The sequence below is a fragment of the Thamnophis elegans genome, chromosome 13 (genome assembly GCF_009769535.1).
Source record: "Thamnophis elegans isolate rThaEle1 chromosome 13, rThaEle1.pri, whole genome shotgun sequence".
In the NCBI taxonomy this organism is placed as follows: Eukaryota; Metazoa; Chordata; class Lepidosauria; order Squamata; family Colubridae; genus Thamnophis; species Thamnophis elegans.
Window position 1 is genome coordinate 19,266,388 of NC_045553.1, and position 26,463 is coordinate 19,292,850.

Genomic DNA, 26,463 nt, shown 5'->3' on the forward strand with positions numbered 1-26,463 from the left:
TACCTAAATCCTTTTTTGACATGATGGATGACTTTGAACTGAGAGATATCTGGCGAGAAAGAAATGCAGAGGAATATGATTTTACCTTTTTTTCTGATAGGCATCAGATTGATTTCATATTAATCACTAATGATTTGCTTTCTAGGGTCAAGACGACGAAGATTGCGGCTAGGGTCCTTTCGGATCATAACCCAGTTTGGATGGAATTGGGAGGGGTGGTACATGCAAGAAGGTCTTGGAGATTGAATGAAAACTTATTTAGATACGAAAAGTGTATCAATGATTGTAAAAAATTGCTAACCAAATACTTTGTTTTTAATATGAATAAGGGTACACTTATGGAATTCATATGGGATGCAAGCAAAGCGTATATGAGAGGAGTACTGATAAATATAAATAAAGCATATAGACATAAACAAGGGGTAAAACGAACAGAATTGGAAGAGAATATTAAGAGGAAAGAGCTGGAGTTAACATTAAACCCAGGCGATACAAGGGTCAAGGAAGCAATTGCCATATTAAAATCTCAATTTGACATGTTGATTTCTGACCAGGTAGCCACTAGTTTGTTATACACAAAACACAATACTTTCTGCAACGCAAACAAACCTAGCAGATGGTTAGCTCATCAGATTAGAAAAAAAAGGAAATCTCGAAATATATCTAAATTGACCTATAGAGGGAAGGAGGTGTTTCAACAGGATGAGATTCAAAAGGCATTTCGGGAATTTTTACAGAGTTGTATAAGGGGGATAAAATTAATGGTTTAGATATAGACAAATATTTAGATAAAGAGAAAATACCCTTAGTTAAAGAAGAGCACAGGCAAAAATTGAATCAACCAATAACCTCGGGGGAAATTTTACAGGTAATTAAGCAGTTAAAGTCAGGGAAGGCACCAGGCACAGATGGCTTGATAGCAGCTTACTATAAAAACTTACAATTAGAAATGGTAGAACCTCTTAGAGAATTATTTAATAAGATTCAAACGGAAGGTAAGGTACCTCCATCTTGGAAGACAGCTTTTATATCTTTGATACCCAAAGAGGATCAAGATACTACTCAACCCAAAAACTATAGACCTATCTCATTACTTAATGTAGATTATAAAATTTTTACTAAAATATTAGCAAATAGGTTAATGCTGGTTATTCAACAATTGATACACGGTGACCAGACAGGTTTTATACAAGGGAGACAAATGAGTAGTTATTAATGTACTAGAATACTTGGGAAAGAACAATCAAATTCCTGCTGCGTTCATATTTTTGGATGCTGAGAAAGCCTTTGATTGAGTGAATTGGCAATTTCTGTTGAAGATATTGCAAAAATGCAGATTTTTTACAGTCAATTAAAGCAATATACCAACAGCAAACAGGGCTGTCCTTTGTCCCCACTATTGTTTATTATAACTTTGGAAGTATTGTTGAATAAAATACGGGTCTTAGATGGTCTAAAAGGAATTAAGATTAGGCAGCAAGAATACAGAGTGCGTGCTTTTGCGGATGATTTGGTCATAATATTGGAACAACCGCAGGAATCCAGTATGGTTTTAATGAATAAGATTAATCAATATGGTCAAGTGTCTGGTTTTAAAATAAACTTAGGGAAAACAAAAATATTAGCCATAAATATGAATACTAAACAAAAAGAAGAATTAGGAGGAATGTTAGGATGTGAGGTAGTCAAAAAGGTCAAGTATCTTGAAGTTAATATTTCAATCTCAAATGGGAAATTATTTAAGTATAATTATGTACCACTCTGGCATAGTATACAGATAGAGATGAAAAAATGGGAGAAGTTGCACTTATCTTTGCTGGGAAGAATAGCGGCAGTGAAAATGAATATCTTACCAAAATTTTTATTTCTTTTCCAAATGTTACCTATACTCAAAAAAGATGCGAATCTTTTAGAATGGCAGAAGGGTATCAATAAATTTGTATGGACAGGAAAGAAGCCGAGAGTAAAGCTGAAAATAATGCAAGATGCACGTGAGAGAGGAGGTTTGAAACTACCCAATCTAAAACTATATTACGATGCAGTGGTATTATCCGTAATTAGTGACTGGATCGATTTAACCAATGATAGGATATTGAATATTGAGGGACATGATCTGGTATATGGCTGGCACGCTTACCTGTTATTCAACAAAAAACTGGACAAAAACTTTAAAAGTCATATTTTAGGAAATGCTTTATTGCGGGTCTGGAAAAAATATCAACATAAACTAAATGACAAGATACCCATGTGGGCAATTCCTAGACATGCAATTGAAAATATGAATATAGCACAAAAACAGGATAGAACTACTTACAGACCGCTCCTCATTTTGGAAAGGGGGGCACTACAACTAATACCCTTAGAGGTATTGAAAGAGGAGAAGGCAGTTCAAACATGGTTCCAGTATGGGCAATTACAGGCCAGGTGGAAAATAGATAAAAAAATTGGTTTTATCCAAGTTGAGGATTATCTATTTAAACAAATAAGAGACCAAAGTTTAATGCATATAAAGAGGATATATAATGTATTAATACAGATGGATTCGGAAACAGAATTAGTTAAAGGTTATATGGTAAAGTGGGCTCAAAATAGTGAAGAACCAATAATGTTGGATACGTGGGAAAGAATTTGGGTAAGAAATCTGAAATTTACACAAGCTCAAAACTTGTGAGAAAATTTTTACAAGATGTTCTTACAAGATGGCATTTAGATCCTAAAAGGTTGGCTTCTATGTATCTGAATTTACAACCCAAATGTTGGAGATGTGGTTCTCTTGATGCTACATATTTCCATATATGGTGGACTTGCCAAAAGGTTAAAGCATTTTGGATAAAAATATGGTGGATTATGCAAAATATTTTTAAAAGAAGGATAAAGTTTACTCCTCAGTTATTTTTGTTAGGTATGAGTACTGACTTTACAGCAGTAGAGATTAACTTGATTTTGCATTTAATAACGGCAGCAAGACTGTTGGTGGCACAATATTGGAAGAAGACTTGCCTACAATTCAAGAATGGACATTGAAAGTCACAAATTTAGCAGAGATGAAAGATATAAACGAGACTGGAAAAAATGGATTGATTATATACAAAATAAATATGGGACTAAGAAATTCCAGATAGCCTATGCAGGAATGATTTAAATTGTTTAAAGATAGCTTAGCAAGAAGGAGCTAAGCTCAATGTAGAGATGTTGTTAATTTCTTATTCTTTTCTTCTCAATATATTTTAGACCGTGTTTGTTAAAAATCTATACCATGTACGCGTTCTGGGAAGTCAGGGCGGGCGGGAAGGATGAGGGGGGCCGGGGGGGATGGGGGGAGGGATGGATATATATTAGGTTTGACAAGATGTGTTAGATCTCAATGTAATGTGACTTCACATGCATACTGTTCTTTTTAAATTTTTCTTTAAAAATAGGATAGGCCAAGTATATTGATATGTAGCGGAAATATACCAAGGAGCGGAGGAGTGGGAAAGAAGAAAGATGGGCAGAGAGGGATGGGAGAGAGGGTGGGAGGGAAAGGTGAAAAGGAAGGGGGGGGGAGTGGATGTGGAGAGAGGAGTGGTAGAGGGGGAGGGGAAGTATGGTAGAGGGGGATGATGGAGGGAAGATAGAAAGTTGGAGGGTGATGGAAGAAAGAGGTGTATGGAGAACGGAAGAGTTATATTGGGTTTCTATTTTCTGGGGCCTTGTTGACAAGAGGAATTGATGCAATTATTGTTTAATGCTGTATGGTGTTGGCTATCTACAGTATATATGTGAGTATATGAAAAAATGAAAATGAAAATAAAATTTATATACAGAAGAGGAAAAAAAGAGTCAGATGTCCTTTTCCCCACACTTTTTCCTTTTCCCTCCCTTAGTTTTTCACTATTTTCATTCTCTTTGTATTTTATAATCTGATAAACTAATAAAAAATTTTCAAACCAAAAACAGTGAGAGCAAAGAACAATTCACCCACTTGGATACAAGCAATGTTGGGGAAGAAAGGCAGACCCAGCAGAGCAGAAACATATCTAAGATAAAATCATTGGCACATTGTGGATCACTCAGGAAATGGGGCTTCCAAAATCCATGCTTTGCTTGGCAGGAGATTGAAAAGAGGAAAGTGTTTTCATCCCCAAGCAATGTCACAAAACATTATTAATTTTAAAAAGGAAAAAGTATTTGACATTTGTAGTTCATAGAGGAGATGAATTTCTGATATGCCGATGAAAAATAGTGTCAGGCAGGAACAGTTTGTGATATTTATTTAACCAAAGTGGCCTCCATTTGTGAACTGAAAATTTTTACTTTTGATTCCTGTACAAAGTTGATTATTTGGAACTTCGATTAATTTTCTCTCTTTACAGAAGTTACTCAAACTTGCACAGTAAAGTAGTGAGGACATTGTGGACTTTCTGAAGTTTCTGAAGTTTCACACTCAAAGTTTAGGGAACAAAAAGGGTGAACCTGAAGTATTCAATATGATATAGTTACCATTACGGAAACTTGGTGGAATGAAAGTCATGATTGGAATGTATTGAGGGAAGGATACAAACTGTTCATAAGGAACAGACCTAACAAAAGAAGAGGTGGAGCATTATATATAAAAGATCATTACATCTCTACAGAAATACACAAAACCAAGGATGAAAACGTCCTAGAATCCATATGGGTCAATATAAAAGGGGAAAAATGATATTGCTACATATATATATTACAGACCACCCAACCAAGCAGAAGAAATAGACAAACTCTTTGCTAACCAATTAACAAATGTATGTAAGAAACCTACCACAGTAGTAATGAGAAACTTGAACTACCCTGATATCAACTGGGAGACAAACACTGCAGCAACTGTCATCCATAAGACAGAGGAGGGAACTAGAGGAAAAACTATGCTGGATCTAATTCTTAGAAGAGAAAAAAAGTACTAGAGGGAGTTGAAGTTACTGGAACCTTAGGTGAGTGTGACAGGGACGTGCAGTCAGGGGAGGCAGAGCCTCACCACTGTCATCATGAAAAGAAAAAAAATGTAAAAGGAAAAAGGCTCAGCTAGTTGCTGCCAGAGTCACCATGGATGAGTCTGCTTAGTGCTTAACTGTTTAAAAAAGCCTCTAAAAAGTGCCCTCTACAGGAGGCGGCAGGAGAATGAGGTGCCTCATCTAGTCTGACTTTATGATCACTCAAGCAGAGCTAAGCAAGGGTTAAAAGCCAAAAAATTCCTGACGTAATGAGGCACGTTGTTCTCTTGCCTCCTGTAGAGGGCGTTTTTTTAGAGCCTTTTTTAACAGTTAAGCAGAGTCATCCACACGGTGATTCTGGCAGCAATTAGCTCAGCCTACCTCAGTTCTTGTCTTTTTCCTTTTACATTTTTTTTCTTTTCATGATGGCAGGCAAGAGCAGAGTTGAAATCCTCTGTGAAACAGCTGGAAAAGGTACGTGTACGTGCGGGTCGAAGGGAGGGGGAGGAATTCAAACTTCATCCTCTTGGTGCAACTGTCAGCATTGACTTCATTCAGTAATCAGGAAAGAAACCACTCGACTCTGTTTGAATTGAAATCAAGTGTACTTTTACTAATTATAAATGAACAGTTGCAAAGCAAAGCTGAGTCTGGTTAATTAGGCATGAAAGCGGATAATATCAAGCACAATTCAATCCCCTCCCCTTGGCACCCCCATTCATAGTCCAATTATAATGCACCCAACTGTCAGGTGGGAGATAACTTCAAAAATCCTCATCAGGATGGAATGCTGGACAGTTGGCCTTGGCGGGAAACTCCCTTCTTCCACATGCGCAGTAAGGTGGTCAGAACAGCTTCTAGAAACTTCCTCCAGCACACAATGATTCCCCTCCCAGATACCATGCCCCCCCTCCCCGTTTCAATGACAGCCGAAGCAGCAGCAAAGCAGACACTGACATCCGGCCCTCCTCCAGAAAAGGGTGGTCAGACCTGTAGAAATGAAAAGAACACAAACAAACAGACAGAAAACAAAACATGAAAAAGGGAAAGGGGGAGGGAAGAAAAACAAGAAAAAGAAAAAGGAAAATTAGAAGTTCAAAGTCAGGGCTTGTCAGGATAAGTAGAGTAGAACTTGCGGAGCAGACGAGGCGCTCGAACATGGGACCCGTCAACCCATTCAGTGTGGGAAGGGGGGAAATGCTTCCAAGCCACCAGGTACTGGATACAGTTCCGGTGCTTACGAGAGTCCAAAATCTCCCGGACCTCGAAATGTTGCTCACCCTCAATCAAAAGCGGAGCGGGCGGAGGAGGGAGAGGCGGCCGCAACAACGAAGTGCAGACAGGCTTCAGGAGGTTAACATGAAAAACAGGGTAAACCCGGTTGAGGTGCTTAGGTAGCTGGAGTCGGACAGAAACAGGGTTGATGATCTTGATAACGGGAAACGGGCCAACATATTTGGGCCCCAATTTTTTCAACTTTTGGGGTGTTTGAAGAAATCTAGTGGACAAATACACTTGATCACCAACTTTGTATTCATAGGGCTTAGTCCGTTTCTTATCAGCCTGTTTCTTATGAGCATGGTGCACAGCATCCAGAGTCTGGAGAGCTAAAGGACAAATGCGCCAAAGGCGGTCACTCCACTCGGACGGAAGTGCACGGAATTATTGTAAGCTACCTCCGCATGAGGCAACAAATCTACCCAATCATCCTGTTGGTAGTTGATGAAACAACGTAAATATTGCTCTAGTACAGAATTAGTCCTCTCACAAGGCCCATTAGTCTGAGGGTGGTGGGCAGAGCTTAACTCTTGGGCGGAGCCAATCTGCTTCAGAAACTCCTTCCAGAAAACGGAGGTGAACTGAACACCTCTGTCCGAAATGATGCGGTCAGGCACCCCATGTAAGCGGTAAATATGGGAGATGAACATCTTAGCGAGGGACTTAGCAGAGGGAATCTTGGAGCAAGGGATGAAATGGACCTGTTTGGAGAACAAGTCAGTAACAACCCAGATAACAGTGTGTCCCTGACTCTCAGGAAGTTCAACAATGAAATCCATGGAGATCTCCTTCCAGGGGCCACTGGACGAGCTACCGCCTGGAGTAACCCCTGCGGCTTTCCCGGAGGGCGTTTAGCAGCAGCACAAACGGGACAACTGGCAACATATTTCTCAATATCCTTTTCAAAGAGGGCCACCAAAATTATCGCTTGACGAGGTGGAGCGTCTTGATGAAACCAAAGTGCCCTGCCATCCGGGAATCATGAGCCCGTTGAAGAACAATGAGTCTAAGAGACGCAGGAACGTATAATTTTGTCCCAATCCAAGGCAATTCATCCCTCATAGTGCATTCGTTCACGTGCTGTCGGAACCAATCATCATCAGAGAGGGCTCTTTTCAGGTTGGAAAGAAAGTCCTGAGACACCTCTACCTTAGAACGCGCTTGACTTCTAGTAACAACAGGAGCAGCGAGGCTCATCGCGGGAATGACAGGCTGGACCACACTGAGCTTAGAACAGTTGTATTGAGGAAGTCTGGATAAAGCATCAGCCATAAAAAAATTTCCCCCTGGAATGTATTTTAAGGTAAAATTAAATTTATTGAAATGTTGAGCCCAGCGCATCTGTTTAGGAGAAAGTTTCCTGGGCGTCCTCAAAGCTTCCAAATTCTTATGGTCAGTCCACACTTCGAAAGGGTGTTTGGCGCCCTCTAGGAAATGGCACCATGTGGCCAAAGCCCAGCGAACAGCAAACGCTTCCTTCTCCCGGAAAAGTTTTCCGTGTCGGTTAGTTTGCGAGAGGTGTAGGCGCAGGGTTGTAAATTACCTTGACCATTAGCTTGAAGCAACACAACCCCCACAGCCACGTCACTGGCGTCAGTTTGAACCACAAAAGGTGCGTCCATGTCCAGGTGTTTGAGGACTGGTTCCTCCGCGAAAAGCCGCTTTAATTTCTCGAAGGCAGCTTGGCACTCCATGGTCCAGTCTAGCGGCTTGCTAGGCCTGGGTTTCGCCCCACCTTTAGATTTCAGAAGGTTGGTTATGGGAAGAGCTATCTTAGCAAAAGAGGGAATGAACTGGCGATAGACATTAGCAAAACCCAAAAAATTTTGCAATTGCTTGCGTGTACGAGGGGCCTCTCACTCGGTGACTGCTTTGACCTTAGCGGGGTCCATTTCAACACCCTCGTGGGAGATGCGATAGCCCAGGTAGTCAACCTTCTCCTGATGGAATTCACACTTGGACAATTTGGCGTAAAGTTCAGCTGCCCTAAGTTTCTTCAGCACAGTACGAACCAGCTTCATGTGTTCTTCACGTCTTTCCGTGTAAATAAGGATATCATCTAAATATACGATAACGCCCTTGTAAAGATGGTCATGCAAAACCTCATTAATTAGTTGCATGAAGACCGCTGGAGCCCCCTGTAGGCCAAATGGCCAAATGGCATCACACGAAATTGGAAACAGCCAAGGGGACAGTTGAAAGCAGTTTTCCATTCATCCCCCACTTTAATTCTGACTCTATAATATGCCTCTCTTAAGTCCAACTTAGTGAAAATGCGGCCCTTCTGTAGTTGGGCCAGCATGTCCTTCATTAGTGGCAATGGGTAGAGGCTCTGAGATGATATCGCGTTCAGGTTTTTGAAATTCACACATAATCTCAGGGAGCCATCTTTCTTCTCTCTGAATAGCACAGGAGCTGCTACCTTGGGTCTCGCCGATTCAATGAACCCCCTCTCCAAGTTCTTATCAATGAATTTTCTCATTTCCCCCATTTCCCTAGGGGACATTGAATATATTTGGGGCTTTGGAAGCTTCACCCCAGGTAAAATATCAATGGTGCAATCTGTGGGTCTGTGGGGGGGTACTTTATCAGAAGATTTCTCACTAACCCCCCCCCCCCGAGATCCCAATACTCCTTTGGAATTCTTTCTTCCCCTTCAATTCTCTCCTGCCCCCTGGCTGCCAACGTGGGGCTAGTAGCGTCAGAGTCCGGAGTCTCAACCTTCCTTTCCGGGGGTATGTTTGTGCGAATACGTAACCAACCCTCTCTCCAGTTAATGTGGGGGTTCCATCTACAAAGCCAGGGGAGTCCCAAAATAAGGGGCCGGTCCATTCCAGGTGCCACAATAAAAGTTATTAATTCCTGATGGTCCCCATCCTCATCTCTATGGGTTCAGTAGAAAAATGAGCAGGGCCCCCTCCCGCAATAGAACCATCAATTTGGCAAAAAACAATAGGGGTTTTCAAAGTTCTCAATCTCAAGCCTAGTTTCTCCATCATTGCAGGGCTTATCATGCAGCGGGAACAGCCTGAATCGAGGAGAGCTAAAAGTTTCTCAGTTGCGCTAGAAGATGGCACTCTCATCTCAATTGGGATAAGCATGGGCCCCGTTCTGGAACTTACCCAGCGATGAGACTCCTCCCCATCCGAGTCGTCAGATGAGCTGGGGCTCACGCCTCCCTCCTCCTCCGGTTGGAAGTGCTGGGGAACATTCTCAGCAGCGAAAGCAGCTTCCCTTCTCTTGCTTGGAGTTTTCACTGCTTTTCCCTCTTTCCGGGGGGGTGGGGCGGGTTGAGCTAATTTGACGCGGCAATTCACAGCACGATGGCCCTCCTTCCCACAGCGGAAGCAAGTGAAAGGCTTGGTTTGCCAGCAAACCCTCCCCTGCCCTCACTCCTGGGGCGGGGGGGGGGTCTTTGGATTGCTGGGGGGGGGATTCCTCAACATCTCCCTCTTTCGTGCACTGAAGCCTGGCTAAATCCAACTCTATGCCTGCAGCATTTTCATACCAATCTGCTAATCGACGGGGGAGGCATCTGTTTATGCATTGTCGGTACACTTCTTTATTCAATCCCTCAGCAAACTGATCCAGCAAAGGTTCTTCCGACCGCCCCCACATAAGCAGACAACTCTTGAAACTCCTGGACATAATCCGGCACAGTTTTGTTTCCCTGCTTCAGAGCCGTAAATTTCAGGCTGCCTCGTCTTTCGGTCAAAGGGTCATCGAACCTCCTCCTCATGGCTGCCATAAAGTCATCAAAATTCCTCAGGAGAGGGGAATTGCATTTATGTAGGCCGACCATCCATTCGGCCACTTTCTTCTCTAAGGCCATCAACACCATTTTCACTTTCATTTCATCTGTCTCTAAATCAGGTCCATAGATTTCCATATAATTCCAGACCTGAATTATAAACAACCCAAGACTCTTGGGATCTCCATCATATTTTACGGTTAAGGGAGGGACCTTTGCCATTCGGCGTCACCTGCCCCCCCCCCCGCTCTTTGAATGACTCTAGCTACAGGGGGGGCTGGTTCTGGGTTTTCTTGCGCACAACCCCCTTCGGCCCCTTCACTCTCCCTTAAACTGTGCAATGAGTACCTTTGTTCAAACTCCTCTGTGGGCTCCTTTTCCATTGCTCTCTCTCGGCTTCGGCGTTCAGTCCATGCCTCTTCAAGGAGTCTCATGGCGTGGGAAATCTTGTAATCTTCTTCTCCAGTGCCACTCCAATCAGTTGCTGATTTTTTCTTTGGCCTTCTTCTTGTAACTCCAGCATCCAATTCCTCAGACTCCTCTTTCTGTCTCACACCCCAAGTCCATCTGGGACGGACGGCTGGTTCTTCCACTCTTAGTTCGGCCAGTCTTTCTGTTAAAGATGGTCCCGCCGCTGCCCCCCTTCTTCCTCCTGGTCACTTACATGCAAAGAAATTTTCTTCTTGTGAGGGCACCCCCCTCGGTAGTTTTTAGCTCCGGGATGGGTGTGAAAGGAGACTCAGCTTAATGTCAGCATTGACTTCATTCAGTAATCAGGAAAGAAACCACTCGACTCCATTTGAATTGAAATCAAGTGTACGTTTACTAATTATAAATGAACAGTTGCAAAGCAAAGCTGAGTCTGTTTAATTAGGCGCGAAAGCGGATAATATCAAGCACAATTCAATCCCCTCCCCTTGGCAACCCCATTCATAATCCAATTATAATGCACCCAACTGTCAGGTGGGAGATAACTTCAAAAATCCTCATCAGGATGGAATGCTGGACAGTTGTCCTTGGCGGGAAACTCCCTTCTTCCACATGCACAGTAAGGTGGTCTAGAAACTTCCTCCAGCACACAATGATTCCCCTCCCAGATACCATGCCCTCCCCTCCCCGTTTCAATGACAGCCGAAGCAGCAGCAAAGCAGAGGCTGACAGCAACTTTGTGTGTGTGTGAGTGTGTGTGTGTGTGTGTGTGCGTGTGTTTGAGAGAGGGGGGAGGGATCATATTGAGACAGTTCTTTAGTTTATGCACTATGTAACACTCTAATACTATGCCTTTGGGTCTTCTGAAATTTTAATTATCCAAGCATAAGCAAAAACAATGTTTTCAGTAGAATGAATTTCCACTTCTACTTACACCTGCCAGCCAAAATGCTACTAGTGGTATTGCTAACATGGGCTGAGGAGGAAAACCTAAATTTTCTGAATCCTGGTGCAACTTTGTGTGTGTGTGTGTGTGTGTGTGTTTGAGAGAGGGGGAGGGAGGGAGAGAGGGATGAAGGAGAGGAACGGAGAAGAAAAAGAAAAAGAAAGAAGGAAACTTATTTAGCAAAGAAAACAAATGCTGTCGCTTTAAATCGGAACTGAGCATGCCTGGCTGTGGAATTCTGGAAGTTGAAGTCCACAAGTCTAAAAAATATGCTGCCTCACCAGCCATAAACTTCACCGCACGTCACTGGAGTGTGATCATGTTATACTGAAATTCAAAATAATGCAAACACAAGCAATAGAATATAATCTTCATCCAGATCCAATCTAATCCAGAATTTACCATAAGGTAAAGTTGACTCCTTCAAAATTGTCCAGGAAAGAAAATGATAGGAGAACACCTGTCTCTCTAGACAAGTTCAAATCCTTGGGACCTGACAGATTATATCTGTTTTGAAAGAGCTGGCAGCTCTCAGAACTAGTAATCAAAATCTTTCAAAGATCCAGGAGAACTACAAGAGGACTGAAAAAGAACATAAGTGATTCCAAACTTCAAAGGGGGGGGGGGGACTATAGACCAATCAACTTGACAATGCCTGCAAAAATCCTGAAAAAGATAATTAAGCAGCATATTTATGAGCACCTAGAAATGAACAAGACAGTTACTAGAATCCAGCATGAATATCTCAAAAACAGATTGTGGCAGACAAAATGTATTGCCTTCATTGACCAAGCAACTAAATTAATGGATCAGGGAAATGTTATGGGCATAGTTTCCTTAGACTTCAGTAAGGCATTTAACAAAGTAGACCACTGCCCAGTTGATAGTAAGACAGAAAAACACGCTATAGACAGCATCACCACCAGATGGATTTGCAGCTGGGTGACCAACTGCACTCAGCATGTAGTCCTCAATGGAGCTACATCAACGTGGAGGGAAGCATTCAGTGGGGTACTTCAAGGTTTTGTCTTAGGCCCAGTGCTCTTCAATATCTTCATAAATTATTTACATGGGAGGGTATAGAAGGGAAACGCAGCAAATTTGCAGACAATATGAAATTGGAGGGAATAGTCAACACTTTAGAACAGTGTTGGCAAACCTTTTTGGCACCTGGTGCCAAAATGGGAGCGCGCACGTGCATGCCGGAAACCAGAAGAGCAGCCATCTGGTGCGCATGCCGGGAAGATGATCTTCCAGTTTATGGTGCACGCATACAGACTTGCCGCCTGGTCTTCACACACATATGCGTGCCAGAACAGGAAAACCAGGTGACCGGTGAGCATGCCAGAAACCAGAAGATCATCTTCCCGGCGTGCGCATACTCACTGAGTGGCTGCTCTTCCGGTTTCTGGGACTCCCGGGTGCATGAAGACCAGAACCCAGAAGAGCAATGGATGACAGCTGGTGTGCCTGGAGAGATGGCTCTGCATGGCACTTCCGGCACGTGTGCCATAATTTTGCCATCACGGCTTTGGAAGATACACTCTCCCAAGAAGGAACTTGAGAGACTTGAACACTGATTCCTATCCAACCAAATACCATTCCGTTGTGCAAAAAGTAAGGTTTTACACCTAGGCAAGGGAAACCAAATACATGAGTGTAGAACAGGCAGTGCATGGCTCAATAGTAGTGATTCTGAGAGTGATCTTGGTGTCCTAGTAGACCACCACTTGCACTTTAAGTCAGGATGCCAACAAAAGGAAGAAGCTAAAGATGGTAGGCCTGACACCAACATAATCCTAGGCAGCATCCACAAAGGGATAGTATCAAGATCACTTGAAGCGATATCACTTTATACTGCACTTCTAAGACCATACTTGCATACTGCACCCCGTTATGATCACCATGATAAGATGTTAATGCTATATAAAGAGTGAAAAGGGTTTGGGAGGATAAACCATATGATGAACGGTGAAGGGAATTAGGTTATGTCTAGCCTATTGAAGGGAATGGCAGCATCTTCCAGTACTTGAGGTGCTGTCACAGAGAAGAAAGGCCAACTGATCTCCAAAGCACCATAATGCGTGGAAGATCATTAAAGAGACATTCAACCTAGAAATAAGGAGAAATTCCTTGTCAGAGAGCAATTAGTGAATGGGTTACTGCCGGAAATTGTGGATGCTCCATCTCTGGAGGTTTTCAAAAAGAGACTGGATAGTTGTTTGTCCAGAATGGTACAGGAACTCCTCCCAAGGGCAGGGGGTTGGTCTAGAATATCTCCAAATCCCTTCCAACCCTATTATTCTGTCTCTACCTTCTACTGTACCAGATGCTCCCGAAGGACAACAAAAAGGGCCAGGCATTCTGGGCTGCTCTTGATAAAAGGGAACATCCACCCCCACCACCCCCGCTGCTTTCATGATGCTCACCTTGGGCTCACTTGCCGGCGATGTCTCCAGGCAGAGGGGCAGCGTAGAATTCAAAAGAGAAATTCAGCACAACCCTGCTCTGCCAAACCACTTTATATTTTCTGGGTTATTCTAATAAACTGACAGTTGCACTTCTCAAGAACTCATTAAAAATAATATTCCTTTTATATCTTAACATAAAAGATGTAACAATGCTGTTGAACATTCAGCTAGAAATTCAGTCTCTGAGTGTCAGAGGAGAAAAGAATGAAAGCATGAAAGCAACTCCAGCAAAATCAGTTCAGTGTTTGATGATGAGATTTTGAGCTGAAAGTGTTTAAGACAAGTGATCCCCAACCTTTCCAGCTTTGTGGATTGGTTGCAGGGGCGGGGGGGGGGAGGAAATAATTCTGTGTGAGTGGCAGGTGCACCCTTGCACACACAGTTCACACAGGGTATGGAGACCTCTTGGCACTCGCTGCTGCTTCTGGGGGGAGGAAGGGTCCTTTCTTTGGGTCGAGGGGCCTTTCTGCCCACGATGCTGCAGAGGGAAGGACCAAGCAGCAAAGGGGCCTCAGCTGTTTCTTATGGAGGTGCCCTAGGATCCCCCCCCCCCGCCTTCAAAGGAGACTACTCTGGCTGGGAGCTATAGACCCAAAACAGATCAGGAGCAGAGTTAATACCTTTGGTAGCAATTTGCAAACTCCCAGAAGGGGTGAGTGGGGAGCCTCCTCTCTGCTAATGTTTTCTGCCACAAACATGAAGTGTGTGTGTGTGTGTGTGCATGCGTGTGCGTGTGCGTGTGCATCCTTTCTCCTCCTGGGCTACTGGGGGAGGGGAGGAGACTTTTACTGGAGCCCCCTGGAAAAGGAGCCAAAGCCTTGCAAGGGCTCCTTCAGAACAGAAATGGCCAGCGTGGCCTTGCCTCTTCCTGCCCTGCCTTCTGGGAGGCCTGGTCTTCTTTGCTTCATGGGGGTGGGGAGCTCTTCAGGGTTGCCTTTGTTCCTTGCTGCTCCCCAAAGCAGAGAAGCCTCAGAAGGTGGGCAGGTGTTCAGAATGCCTGAAGGCAGCACAAAGCATGGGGGGTTGGGGGGTAGCAATGGCTGCCTTCCATCTGCTGCGTCTTTTGTCTGCTTGTTAATTCAGGCAGAGAGGCAAGAGAGGACAATAGGAGGCTGGGGAGGCTTTCATTCCTTGCAAGCACAATTGGTTGGCTGCAAAATGGGGGGGGGGGAGGGTACTTCAGTTTCTTTCTCAGGAAAGCAAGGAGCAATGTGGCTTCAGAGAGGAGGAGTTGGCTGGCTAGCCCAAATACTTGGGGTGGAGCAGCTGCTGCAATCTGACACGTTTGATAAAAGTTATGAGGAAGAATTTTGCAGCCTGCCCTACAGGCAGTTCTGTGAGTCTGCTGTAAATGATGGGCAAAGAATAGTTCTTGGAGGATAGATGTGATGCATAAGACTCCCTGCAGGCAGGCTGGCATTATTGTTTCTAGCAGCAGCAGCAGCTGTACAGCCATGCAGTGAGCAGGAACTTCCTTTTCCCATGCTTTGCTGCACATACATACATATCACGCATCACTCTCATAGCTAAAGTAAAATCAAAATGTTCCATAGAAACATGCTTTACCCTCCTGCCCAAGTGGCATATTCTTACTTGTTTATTCTTCATGAATCCCCCTACCTGGTAGCTGGCACAGAAGGAGGATTCTGTTGGGGCATCAAGCATCCCAGAGCCAAAGCAAGTTCCCTGCATTAGGAACGGTGAGCCTCCCTGAACAGATCCACTAGATGGCCAGCAAAGGGAGGATTGTGTCCTCCTTCGTCCCAAAGGTGCTTTATCAAGAGATAACTGAACTTTCTGGTTTTTCTTTGAAGATGTTTCGCTTCTCATCCCAGAAGCTTCTTCAGCTCTGACGGGATGGTGGGATGTTCAGTCAGAGCTGAAGAAGCTTCTTGGATGAGAAGTGAAACATCTTTGAAGAAAAAACAGAAAGTCCAGTTGCCTCCTGAAAAAGCACCTTTGGGATAGCCATGGCCTGGATGACTGAGAATCTCCATTTGTCCTCCTTCGTGTCCTCATATGTGTCCTCTTTGTATGATATATCCAGTCTACCAAAGAGAAGATCTAGAGGAGATACGATAGCTGTCTTCCAGCAGAGGTAAGAGAAGAAGGGGTCAACCCGTTCGCCAAGTACCAGAGAGCAAAAGAGGTGGAAGTTCATAAAGAGAGATCCCACCTAGAACTGGGGAGAAATTTCTTGACAGGGAGAACAATTAATCAGTGGAACAGAAGTTGCCTCCAGAAGTTGTGGGTGCTCCATCAGTGGAGTTTTTGAGAAGAGACTGGACAGCTATTTGTCTGGAATGGCATAGAATCTTCTACTCAAGAAGTGGGTTGATTTAGAAGACCTCCAAGGTCCCACCTTCTAAACCCATTGTTCTATGTTCTGCAACAAGCAGAGCCTCACATTTGCCGAGCTTAGTGAGCATTTAACCAGCTTATTTCTTTCAGAATAGCTTTTCCCGAGATACTCGTTTCCTAACAAGAGTTCTCGCTCTCTCCTTACAATAATTTTATTAGAACTTTAAAATAAAAATATAATTAAGAAAAATACACAAAGTAAGATTTTAAAAGATATAAACTTATGACCTCTTGCCCTTCTTTCTATCAAGTAATCGATGCCTTATTTTTTTCTCCTTCCTCTTTGACTCTTTTATAATCCCCATATCCACTCTGTGACATTTTCCAAACAATGGGATTTATTTTTCAAAATTGTACGCTTGTTCTGCAGTTTATATTTTTGACTGCAAATGTTTCAAGATGGCAGTGCCCAGGAAGGATGCTTATGGGGGCATGCAACAGGTGGCAACCAGGCCCAGAGTTCAGGGGCTCTGCTGAAAAGAAGCTGTCATCCTTTTCCAATTGCAAGATTTCTAGGAAAGAGGGACAAAGCCATGGCTATTACAGCATTATCACCAGAGACCATCCACTATGGCAGACACGTTAAGGTGAAGGAGGAGCCGGGAGTAAGGAAGGGGCCCCGGATTGTGGAAAAATGTCTTACGGTTTTCAACAGCGTCCGGTTGTCTCGAAGAGATCCCACCATGCCAATAAAAGAAACGGCAAAGATCGTGAGGCCCAGGAGGATGAGGATGACAGCTGGGGCGAGGAAGAGCCCTTCCAGGGTCCGATGCTTCTGCCTTTCCACTTCAGCATAAAGGCCCACGCAGAAGATGACAAGGCCGACCATCTGCAGAGGAATGGAAGGAAAAGCAACTTAGACCCTCCAAGCCAAGGGAAGACTCTCTGGACCTTCCACTCGGCCCCCATCCAGGCAGTAAACACAGCTGTTGGTGAGGCGGCAAAGAAGGGTCTGCAGAGGTGACCTGTTCACATTTCTTGACACTAGGAAAAAAAATCTTCCAATATGAAAACAATAATATTTCACAAGTTAAAATCAATGCATGAATATCAGACCAAAGGGCTATACATCTGCATGTATTTTATATTCCATAATTTATCATGATGAGCTATAAATAGCTTTGCTCTTTTCCTTATTTTATTAAAATATCTTATAAAGTCATTCCATAGAGTAAAAGCACTTTTCTTCCTTATTTTTTCACTTGGTTTCAATTTACACATTTATTTTTTCAAATAGGACAATAGATGGCCCTATATCAAAGGAATTTTTCTTAGATGTCTACTCCAGATGTTTCCAATATTTTACTAATCTAGCAGCTTTTCATTATAAGGTTATAAGGTTTATTGCACTTGTATACCGCCCTATTCCCGAAGGGACTCAGGGCGGCTAACAAACCAAAGGGGAAAGAGATAATACAGACAAAAAACAAAAAGCAAACAAACAAAATACAAAAACAATTTAAAAGCAACCAACAGCCACACAAATTCGAGAGGGGGTGGGAACTCATCAGCCCCAGGCCTGTCGGAACAGCCAGGTTTTGACGGCTTTGCAGAAAGCCTGAAGGGTGGTGAGGGTCCGGATCTCCACGGGGAGATCGTTCCAGAGGGCCGGAGCAGCCACAGAGAAGGCCCTCCTCCAGGTGGTCGACAAACAGCATTGGCCGGCGGATGGAATTCGGAGGAGGCCTAGTCTGTGGGATCTAATTGGTCTGTTGGAGGTAATTGGCAGCAGGCGGTCTCTCAAGTATCCAGGGCCAATACCATGAAGGGCTTTATAAGTGACGACTAGCACCTTGAAGCATATCCGGAGACCAATAGGCAGCCAGTGCAGCTCGCGGAGGATAGGTGTAACGTGGGTGTACCGAGGAGCACCCACAATCGCTCACGCGGCTGCATTCTGGACAAGCTGAAGTCTCCGAATGCTCTTCAAGGGCTGCCCCATGTAGAGTGCACTGCAGTAGTCCAGTCTTGAGGTCACAAGGGCATGAGTGACTGTTGCGACAGCCTCCCGATTCAGGTCGGGACGCAATTGGCGCACCAGGTGAACCTGGGCAAATGCCCCCCTGGTCACAGCCGACAAATGATGTTCTAAAGTCAGCTGTGGGTCCAGGAGGACTCCCAAATTGCGAACCCTGTCTGAGGGGCGTATAATTTCACCCCCCAGCCTGAGAGATGGAATATGTGGCCAATTATTGGGAGGGAAAAACACAAGCCACTCGGTCTTGTCTGGATTGAATGCAAGCTCTAACACAGGTATTGTTTCTTAAACTTATATTCTTACCAGAAAATAATGACCAAAGGCCTAATGTATCTTTTTCTATGCTTTTGTTATGGTGCAATTTTCTGAAATACCCTACCCTCAAATGGCTACCTTTGAGCAAGACCACTCATAAAGGCAAAAAAGTAATTTAGTTCTGGCAACCCCTCCAGCATCAAAATGTGTTTGCTTTAACTATACATTCATTTCTGCAAATTTATGGAGAAGTTAGAAACATGTTTCATTCATCTATAAATTTATTAAAATAATCCACCAAAGGTATCTTTTCAAGAGATAACAACGAGACAACCCTGACCTGGGGAGTGAGAATCTTTGAGGCAGCCATGCCTACCAGGGAGTGGCAGGAAATGCCTTGGTAAGCAAGTATCACCCACCCACCGCCTTCTAATCCAGAGCAGCAAGGCCACCATAGCTATCCATTCTTCACACAACAAATCACAGGAGAGGACAGCAGTTTAATTCTGTTTTAAAGGTCAGTTATTTCAAACCAAGCAGCAGCAAATGCCTTATTAAAAAACAGCACCAGAAATCCTGTAAATGCCATCTGTCTCTCACAAGCTTTGCTCAGAAAAAAAAAACAAAAAACAGCTGGGGGTGACATTCCCTCAGCCCCCCACAGGCCCAGGTGCTGCTGCTACCGGGATATTAGTAGTAATAGTCTTCCCCCCCCCCCGTGTGGCAGCTTTCAACCACATATGCTCTAAGACATTCAGATGGAATAATAATCACATCACTCAGAGGATGAGCAAAAGCTAATAATAAATAAGTAAATAACATCAAAGTAAGGACAGCAGATAGCAGGGAAACTGATTCTTCCAAAGCTTCTGGAGAAAGGGACTCATTTCTGGGAAAGACTCATTTGCAACATCAGGGCTGGGATAGGAAAACATTGCTTTCCAACCCCCCTCCCCACAATCCCTGACAACAGGGAGGGCTCCCAAAGGCTCGCACATTTGGGTTGTGTAAATATTCCATTTGGAGACTGGGTCCAATTCTCAAATCAGATGGGGTTTTTGAATCAAAGCAGCAAATTGATCTGAACCATTGAATCAAACTAGTCATCTGAACTGAACTGGAGAGTTGTTTTATTAGCACACATACATTTTTAGCAACCAAATTAGCCTGAATTGGATTGGCCTGCCAACTGGAATAAAACTGGATCAGACAGGATCTAGTTTCAACAGCCGGCCATTGCAGACTCCTGACTGCACAGCTTGGATAGTTCAGATCCAGCCCTGATAGAATCTTAATTCCACAGAGGGAACGGAGCCCTTGTTTAAACTTAGTGGTGGCTGGTAGTAGCTCAAAGCAGGCCGGGGCCAGGCAGTTTCAAGAGTGGCTTCTCCCTATAGACACCTCCTGAAAAACAGTCTTGACAGCAGCTCTTGGTGTTAGATACTTGCTTCAGCTATAGTGGTTTCCACCAAGGTCCTCTGTTCCAGTGGGAACAAAGGTTTAATCTCATTGGTCGAAGGGTCTGACAGCTCCCTATAAAAGGGCTGCTGTCAGACTCAACCTTTGCTGGATTGTTCTTACTTGTTGTACTTTAATAAAGAGCTGTTGTTGCCTTTAGCCTTGTGTGCCTTTCCATTACCCAATCTAACACTGACGATGAGGGTGGGATTGGAAGGCAAATAGGCGAACCAAAAAGAGTGTAACAATCCAGCAAGTACATTGAGTCAGGAGCTCAGCGCGGCTTCGAGCAGTCATTTTTGACTGGCAAACTCAAAACGCCCTCAGAACACAAAATGGCCATGCACGCCCCACCGACTCCGTATGACTCAATCACCGAGCACTGGACTCATATATGCTGAGGTACGACTGCTTCTTCGAAGCCAACAACCTCATGGGCCTTTCTGAAGTCTGCAAGAAGAACATGTTCCTTAGTTACTGTGGCCGGGAAACGGCGAAAGACCTCTCTGAGCCAATGCTGCTACAATTGGTCGCTTGGTCTGTGCTCCAGCAGATGCTGAGGACCCACTACACTCCCAAGCCATCTAAGCATGTTCGCCGGCATGAATTTAACATTCAGAACCAGAAGAAAGGCTAATGAGTACGTTGTGGCACTACAAAAGACCACAGCGTACTGCGAATTCCAAGAATTAGACAAACCTATTCTTGACCACATTATTTGTGGTGTGCGGGACATTAACTTACAGAGGAGGTTACTCGCCAAATCTAACCTCACTCTACAAATTGCCAGGGCGTCAGAATTGACCATCAAATCCACTGAAATGCTGCAGCGCCAAAGCGTTCCACAAGACGTGCGAAAGAGCACACCCGTACATTGCGAGGCTGCAGAGGCTGAGAGCTCAAAAGGCGAAGAAGATGACAGCTGCCGCATGCGCAGTAGCCACACAAAGTTGGCATGAAAATTCAAACCGCGTCTCCCACCTTGCGCTGGCTGCGGAGAATACCATGCTAGATCAGCTTGCCGTTTCCACAATGCTACCTGCTAGCGCTGCAAGTGAAAGGGGCACATCACCATGGTGTGCCGGAAAGAACTCCCCACTACTACCTGACAGCCAAGAAGCAGATCTAACCGCCAGCAGAGGCCCAACCAAGGGGCCTGGCAGAGGCCACCACAGCACTCAGAGGGCAACACTAGAGTCACCTACCACACCTCAATCGGCCAGGTCCACACTAGGTGGCAAAAAAAGCTGAAGGTCACAGTCCTTGAGGGCTCTCCATGCGAGATGGAGACCGACACCGGGTCATCACTGACCATCATGCTGTGGTCTACACTCAAGCAGGCTATCCCTAGCCTGAAGAGGCAACATCTGCGCACCCCTGACATCCGCCTTCGCGATTACAAGGGGAACCGGGTCCCCATCATGGGCCAAGGTACCTTCTGGGTGCAATTCAAAAACTACAGCAGCCAGCTCCCAGTGACAGTGGTCAGCAGCAACCTGGAGAGCCTCCTGAGGCTGGACTGGTTCGAAGCCCTGGGCCTAGAAGTGACCGGTATCAACACCTTGAAAGACAAGAGCGCCGAAGTAATTTTTAAGGAGTTCTAGGACGTCGTTCAGCACCGGTCTGGGTAAGTATGTGGGTACTCCAATCTCTTTTAATTTGGACCCAATATAGCCCCCATAAGGCTAAAACCCAGGAGAGTACCTTTCGCTCTCCGCCCCAAAATTGATCAGGAAATTGACAAGCTCGTAGGCCAGGGAATCCTAGAGCCGGTTCATCACACATGCTGGGAGACCCCTATAGTGACACCTGTCAATTCTGACAGGTCTGTCCGCATCTGCGCAGACTACAAATGCACAATCAATAAAGGGTTGCAACAAAGCGCTTACCCTATACCCATTGTACAGCATTTATTACATTCTTTAGGCCCCGGGAAATTATTCGCTAAAATGGACATGGCGCAGCATACCAACAATTGCCTGTAGATGGCACTACGGCAGAGGCCCAAACCATTGTGATTTGGACTTAGTATCACCCCAAGACTGTTCCAAAGCATCATGGAATGGCTTTTGCAGGGGATTCCAGGAGTCGTCCCCTATTTCGATGACATCTTGGTATCGGCTGCAAATGAGGTGTAACTTTTCAAACTTTTACAAACTGTTTTGACCAGAATTAGAAACAAAGGCCTCCATCTCAAAAAAGAAAAATGCCAAATTAACGTGCCAAGGGTTGAATTCTTAGGGTACCTAACCGACGGCTCTGGGATTCACCCAACCACCAAAAAAATTCAAGCAATCCAGGACACCCTACACCTTGCAATCAAACCAAGCTGCAGGCGCTTCTCAGGTTCCTTAATTTCTACAGCGTCTTTCTTAAACAGAAATCCACTGTTGCTGAGCCCTTACACTGTCTCCTGGCAAAGAACGCGAAGTGGTCCTGGGGCAGAGCCGAGGTTGCCACATTTGCCGCGGTAAAAAGACTTCTGTCGGCAGACACATTCCTGGTTCAGTATAGCAAGACCCTGCTACTGGAGTTGACTTGTGACACTTCCCCGTTTGGCATCGGTGCCATCCTCAGCCACTGCATGCCCAACAGAACCCAGGCTCCCAGCCTTTTACTCTAGGACCTTGTCCGCTGGCGAGCGGAACTACAGCCAGCTGGACTGTGAGGCTTTGGCCGCAGTGGCCAGAGGAAAGAGGTTCCATGAGTACTTATATGGCCATGATTTCGAACTAATTATGGACCACAAATTGCTACTAGGCTTACTGGATGGGGACCAACCCACTCCAGTGTCATTATCACCGCAGATGACATGATGGACCACCTTCCTAGCTGCCTACTCCTACCGTCTCATCCACTGACCAGCCTCCACTTTGGGGCACACCAACGCTTTGAGCCGTTGCCCGCTGCCTTAACTTCTTGCTGATCCTACTGATCCTCTTGCTGATTCGGAATTTTAGCATAGGGGATTTAGCCCACAACTACGCTGGGGGAACTCTGTGGATTCCTGCCACAGTGATAGGCATCACTGGGCCTCAGTCTTATCTTGTAGAGCTCAAGGACGGTCGGAATTGGAGAAGGCACATTGACCAACTCCATGGCCGCCTCTCCAACTCCACTCTTAGACAACCAGAGGTAACTCCTGCACGAGATAGCCAAAGCCCTACCCAAATGAAGCAAACACTCACTCCTTCCACAGGCAGCTCAAGCCCAAGGGTACCGGGAAACTTATCTGGTTGTGTTGCAGGTCCGCAGCGAGCTCCGAGTGAACCGGCTCTAGAAGCTCCAGCTGCAGCCTGTGAAAGGTTCCAGGAGCTTCCAAGTGGAGCTGCGGAGCAAACAGGTCCGTCCGACCTGTCCAAAGAACACCCTCCAACTGAACTGTGCAGGTCAGGCAGAGCTACCCAAAAACCCGCCTACCTGCATGACTATGTAACCAATAGGATTATTCCATCTAAGAGGGGAGGGGTGTTAGATACTTGCTTCAGCTATAGTGGTTTCCACCAAGGTCCTCTGTCCCAGCGGGAACAGAGATTTAATCTCATTGGTCAAAGGGTCTGACAGCTCCGTATAAAAGGTCTGCTGTCAGACTCAACCTTTGCTGGATTGTTCTTACTTGTACTTTAATAATGAGCTGTTGTTGCCTTTAGCCTTGTGTGCCTTTCCATTACCTGATCTAACACTTGGTTTCCACACTAACTGAGACCTGCAGGTGAGCTTCTGCCCGTCCCCAAGGTTCCCCCAGGAGAAGAAGCCTTCCCTCTAGGGACACTTTAAACAAGCAACAATATTGTTTTTCAAAACGTTTTTAGAAGCAAAGGGTTGAAAGGGACCCCAAACATCATCTAGTCCAACCTTCTATAATGTCCAGGGAAACCTATCCTTGAGAAGGACCCATCCAGCCTCTGCTTAAAAGCCTCCAGAGATGAAGAACCCACAGTCTACATGGTTATGCAGTTTCCGGGTGGATGTTACCATCATAAATACCACAAGTATCATTTCCTTGTAGTTGGACAATGGGCAAACTTCCCCCCTTTTAAATGTACCTTGTCTAAATCATGTTAATTATTTTAGAAATGTTAAAAGCAGATTGAACTATTGGGAAAAAAACCTTATGTACTGCAAGCAACATACAGCCGCTTTGCTAAGAGCCAAACATATAATGTCAGTCTGGAGCAAAGTTATTATTCTTTCTGTTAAAATTTTCTTCCTCAGAAATTATAAATCAGTGTTGATGTAACTCAGAAAGATATTTTTCAAGCCTCTAACAGCAATGTTTCATAAAAGCTTGGGATGCAAAGAGAAGGACACCAAAGTTTTGATGGTGATGATAATGATGATTGAAGATGATGATGTTTTCCATTCAGTGAAATCCGACTCTTGTCAACTGTATGGGGCCAGGTCTCTCCGCGTCTTCTGATCTTGCACTACCTCTTCAGGTTTTTCTATGCTTTTTAAAAAATATATATTTTTATTCTTTTTAAACAAAACAACACATACAAAACAAAGCAAGAGAAGAACAAAGAACAACTTTCTTCCATTTCATCAAGCATGTCATTTGGTTACAAGTTTTTGTGCATCAATTCTTAAACTTAGGATTGATATCACTGGTTTACATTAAACGTAACTGGATATTTCGCTGTCATTGAGCATTATGTGTTCAAATTACCATTAATATTCTTTCATTTGTAACAATCCTTGTTTCTTAAAATTCATAATTATCTATCATATATTATAGTATCACCTATCTCTAAGGAAAAAAAGCGAAGATTAGAACAAAGATTTCCCATTAATTTATAATATACATTTATATTTTCAATTGACCATAATGTCACCAATCATCCAGAGATCCAACAATAATTTTCCATTATTAATTATTAATCCATATAGTGGTTAAGTATTTCAATTTATATATATATATATATATATATATATATATATATATATATATATATATATATATATATATATATATATATATATATATATATATATATATATATATATATCAGGGGTGGGTTTCAATTGGTTCGCGGCGGTCCCTGCGAACCGGTTGGTCGCCGAACCCGGAAGTAACTAACTTCCGGGAACGGCGAAAGGCATGCCCGCCCAACCGCGGTCCTTACCCGGTTTTGACAAGTTCTGCGCTTCCATGCATGCGCAGGATGCATACAGCGCCTGCACAATCGTCCAGGAGCAGCTGGAGCGTCGCGCAGACGCTAGTACGCATGCGTGCACCGCGCGCGTGCACGAGGACGCTGCCGGCCCCGTTCCAACTGAACCGGTTGGAACGGGGCGAGAAACCCACCCCTGATACATATATATATGTTGTATTTGTGCTGATAAATAAATAAAGGGAGATCAATTGTTCATTATATCATCATTGATCCATTTAATATAGAAAGATCTTTCTAATATAAAATGCTCCCTACATGTAATTATACCAAAGTATTCAAATCATCCCACTCTTATACATTAAGATCATTATTGTCCTTTATATATCATGTGAATAGTACTCTATATTATAACAAGAAAAAAACCCTATTACTACATAAGTAAACAGTTTCATTCCCAGGTTTTTTTTTATCTAACCATTGGTAAAACAAGTCCCATACTTTATGATATTGCTCATCCTCTCATTCTCTAATTTCAAATGTAAGCTTACTCATTTCGGCACATTCCATTATTTTCCTAATAGTTTCCTCCTGTGATGGTACTTTCTCATTTTTTTCAATTTTTGGCAAATACAATTCTAGCAGCTGTTAAAACATTCATGATCAGGTATTTCAAATCCTTATTGTGTGTTTCTGGTATTATTCGCAATAAAAAGAGTTCCGGTTTTAAGTCTATGTGTTTATGTATCATTTTCTCCAACCACATGTGGATTTTAGTCCAATATTTTTTAGTTTCAGTACAATCCACCACATGTGGTAGTATGTGCCCGACGTCTGATGACATTTCCAACATTTTTCGGATTTATTCTTGGACATTCTTGCAATTCTCGATGGGGATAGGTGCCACCTGTAAAACATCTTATACAAGTTCTCTTTATATGCAGTTGACATTGTCATTTTATAGTTTTGAGTCCACAGTTTTTGCCATTTCTCTAATTCAATCCCATGCCCCAAGTTTTTCCCCCAGGCTAACGTAGTTTCTTTAACTTGTTCCTCATGAAGTTTCACCTCTAGTAAGTAGCCATAGTTTTTTAATTACCTTTTCATCGGTACCTGTTAAGATTTTATCTAATTTGGTCATTTTATAGTAAATACCCTCCTTTTTTTGATCTTCATTATATCTAGAATGTATTTGCACATATGAATACCAATTAACTTCAATACCCTCCTGTTTCAAATCTTGTATAGACTTGAGTTCACCCTCTATATTTAATAATTCCGTATATCTAACTGTTTGTTCCTTTTTGTATATTATTGAATATGAAAAACCTTCAATGGATGATATCCAGACTGGAATTTTTAAGTAGTGTAGTCTCTTAATCTTCTCCCAGTTTAATAACAAAGCCTGTCTTATATGGTGTCTCCTAAAGTAACCATGTGCTTTAGTTCCCTTATACCATAAAAAAGCATGCT

General features: G+C 43.7%; 1 protein-coding gene across 2 annotated transcripts in view; it reads right to left on the reverse strand.

Annotated features, from left to right (window-relative positions):
* Positions 1-26,463, reverse strand: part of LOC116517054 (tetraspanin-15-like) — a 65,683-nt gene that overhangs the window by 31,969 nt on the left and 7,251 nt on the right. For both annotated transcript variants that reach the window (XM_032229821.1, XM_032229823.1), the window contains exon 2: positions 16,829-17,014. In XM_032229821.1, coding sequence (XP_032085712.1) covers positions 16,829-17,014 — 186 coding nt within the window. The remainder of the gene's footprint in view (positions 1-16,828; positions 17,015-26,463) is intronic.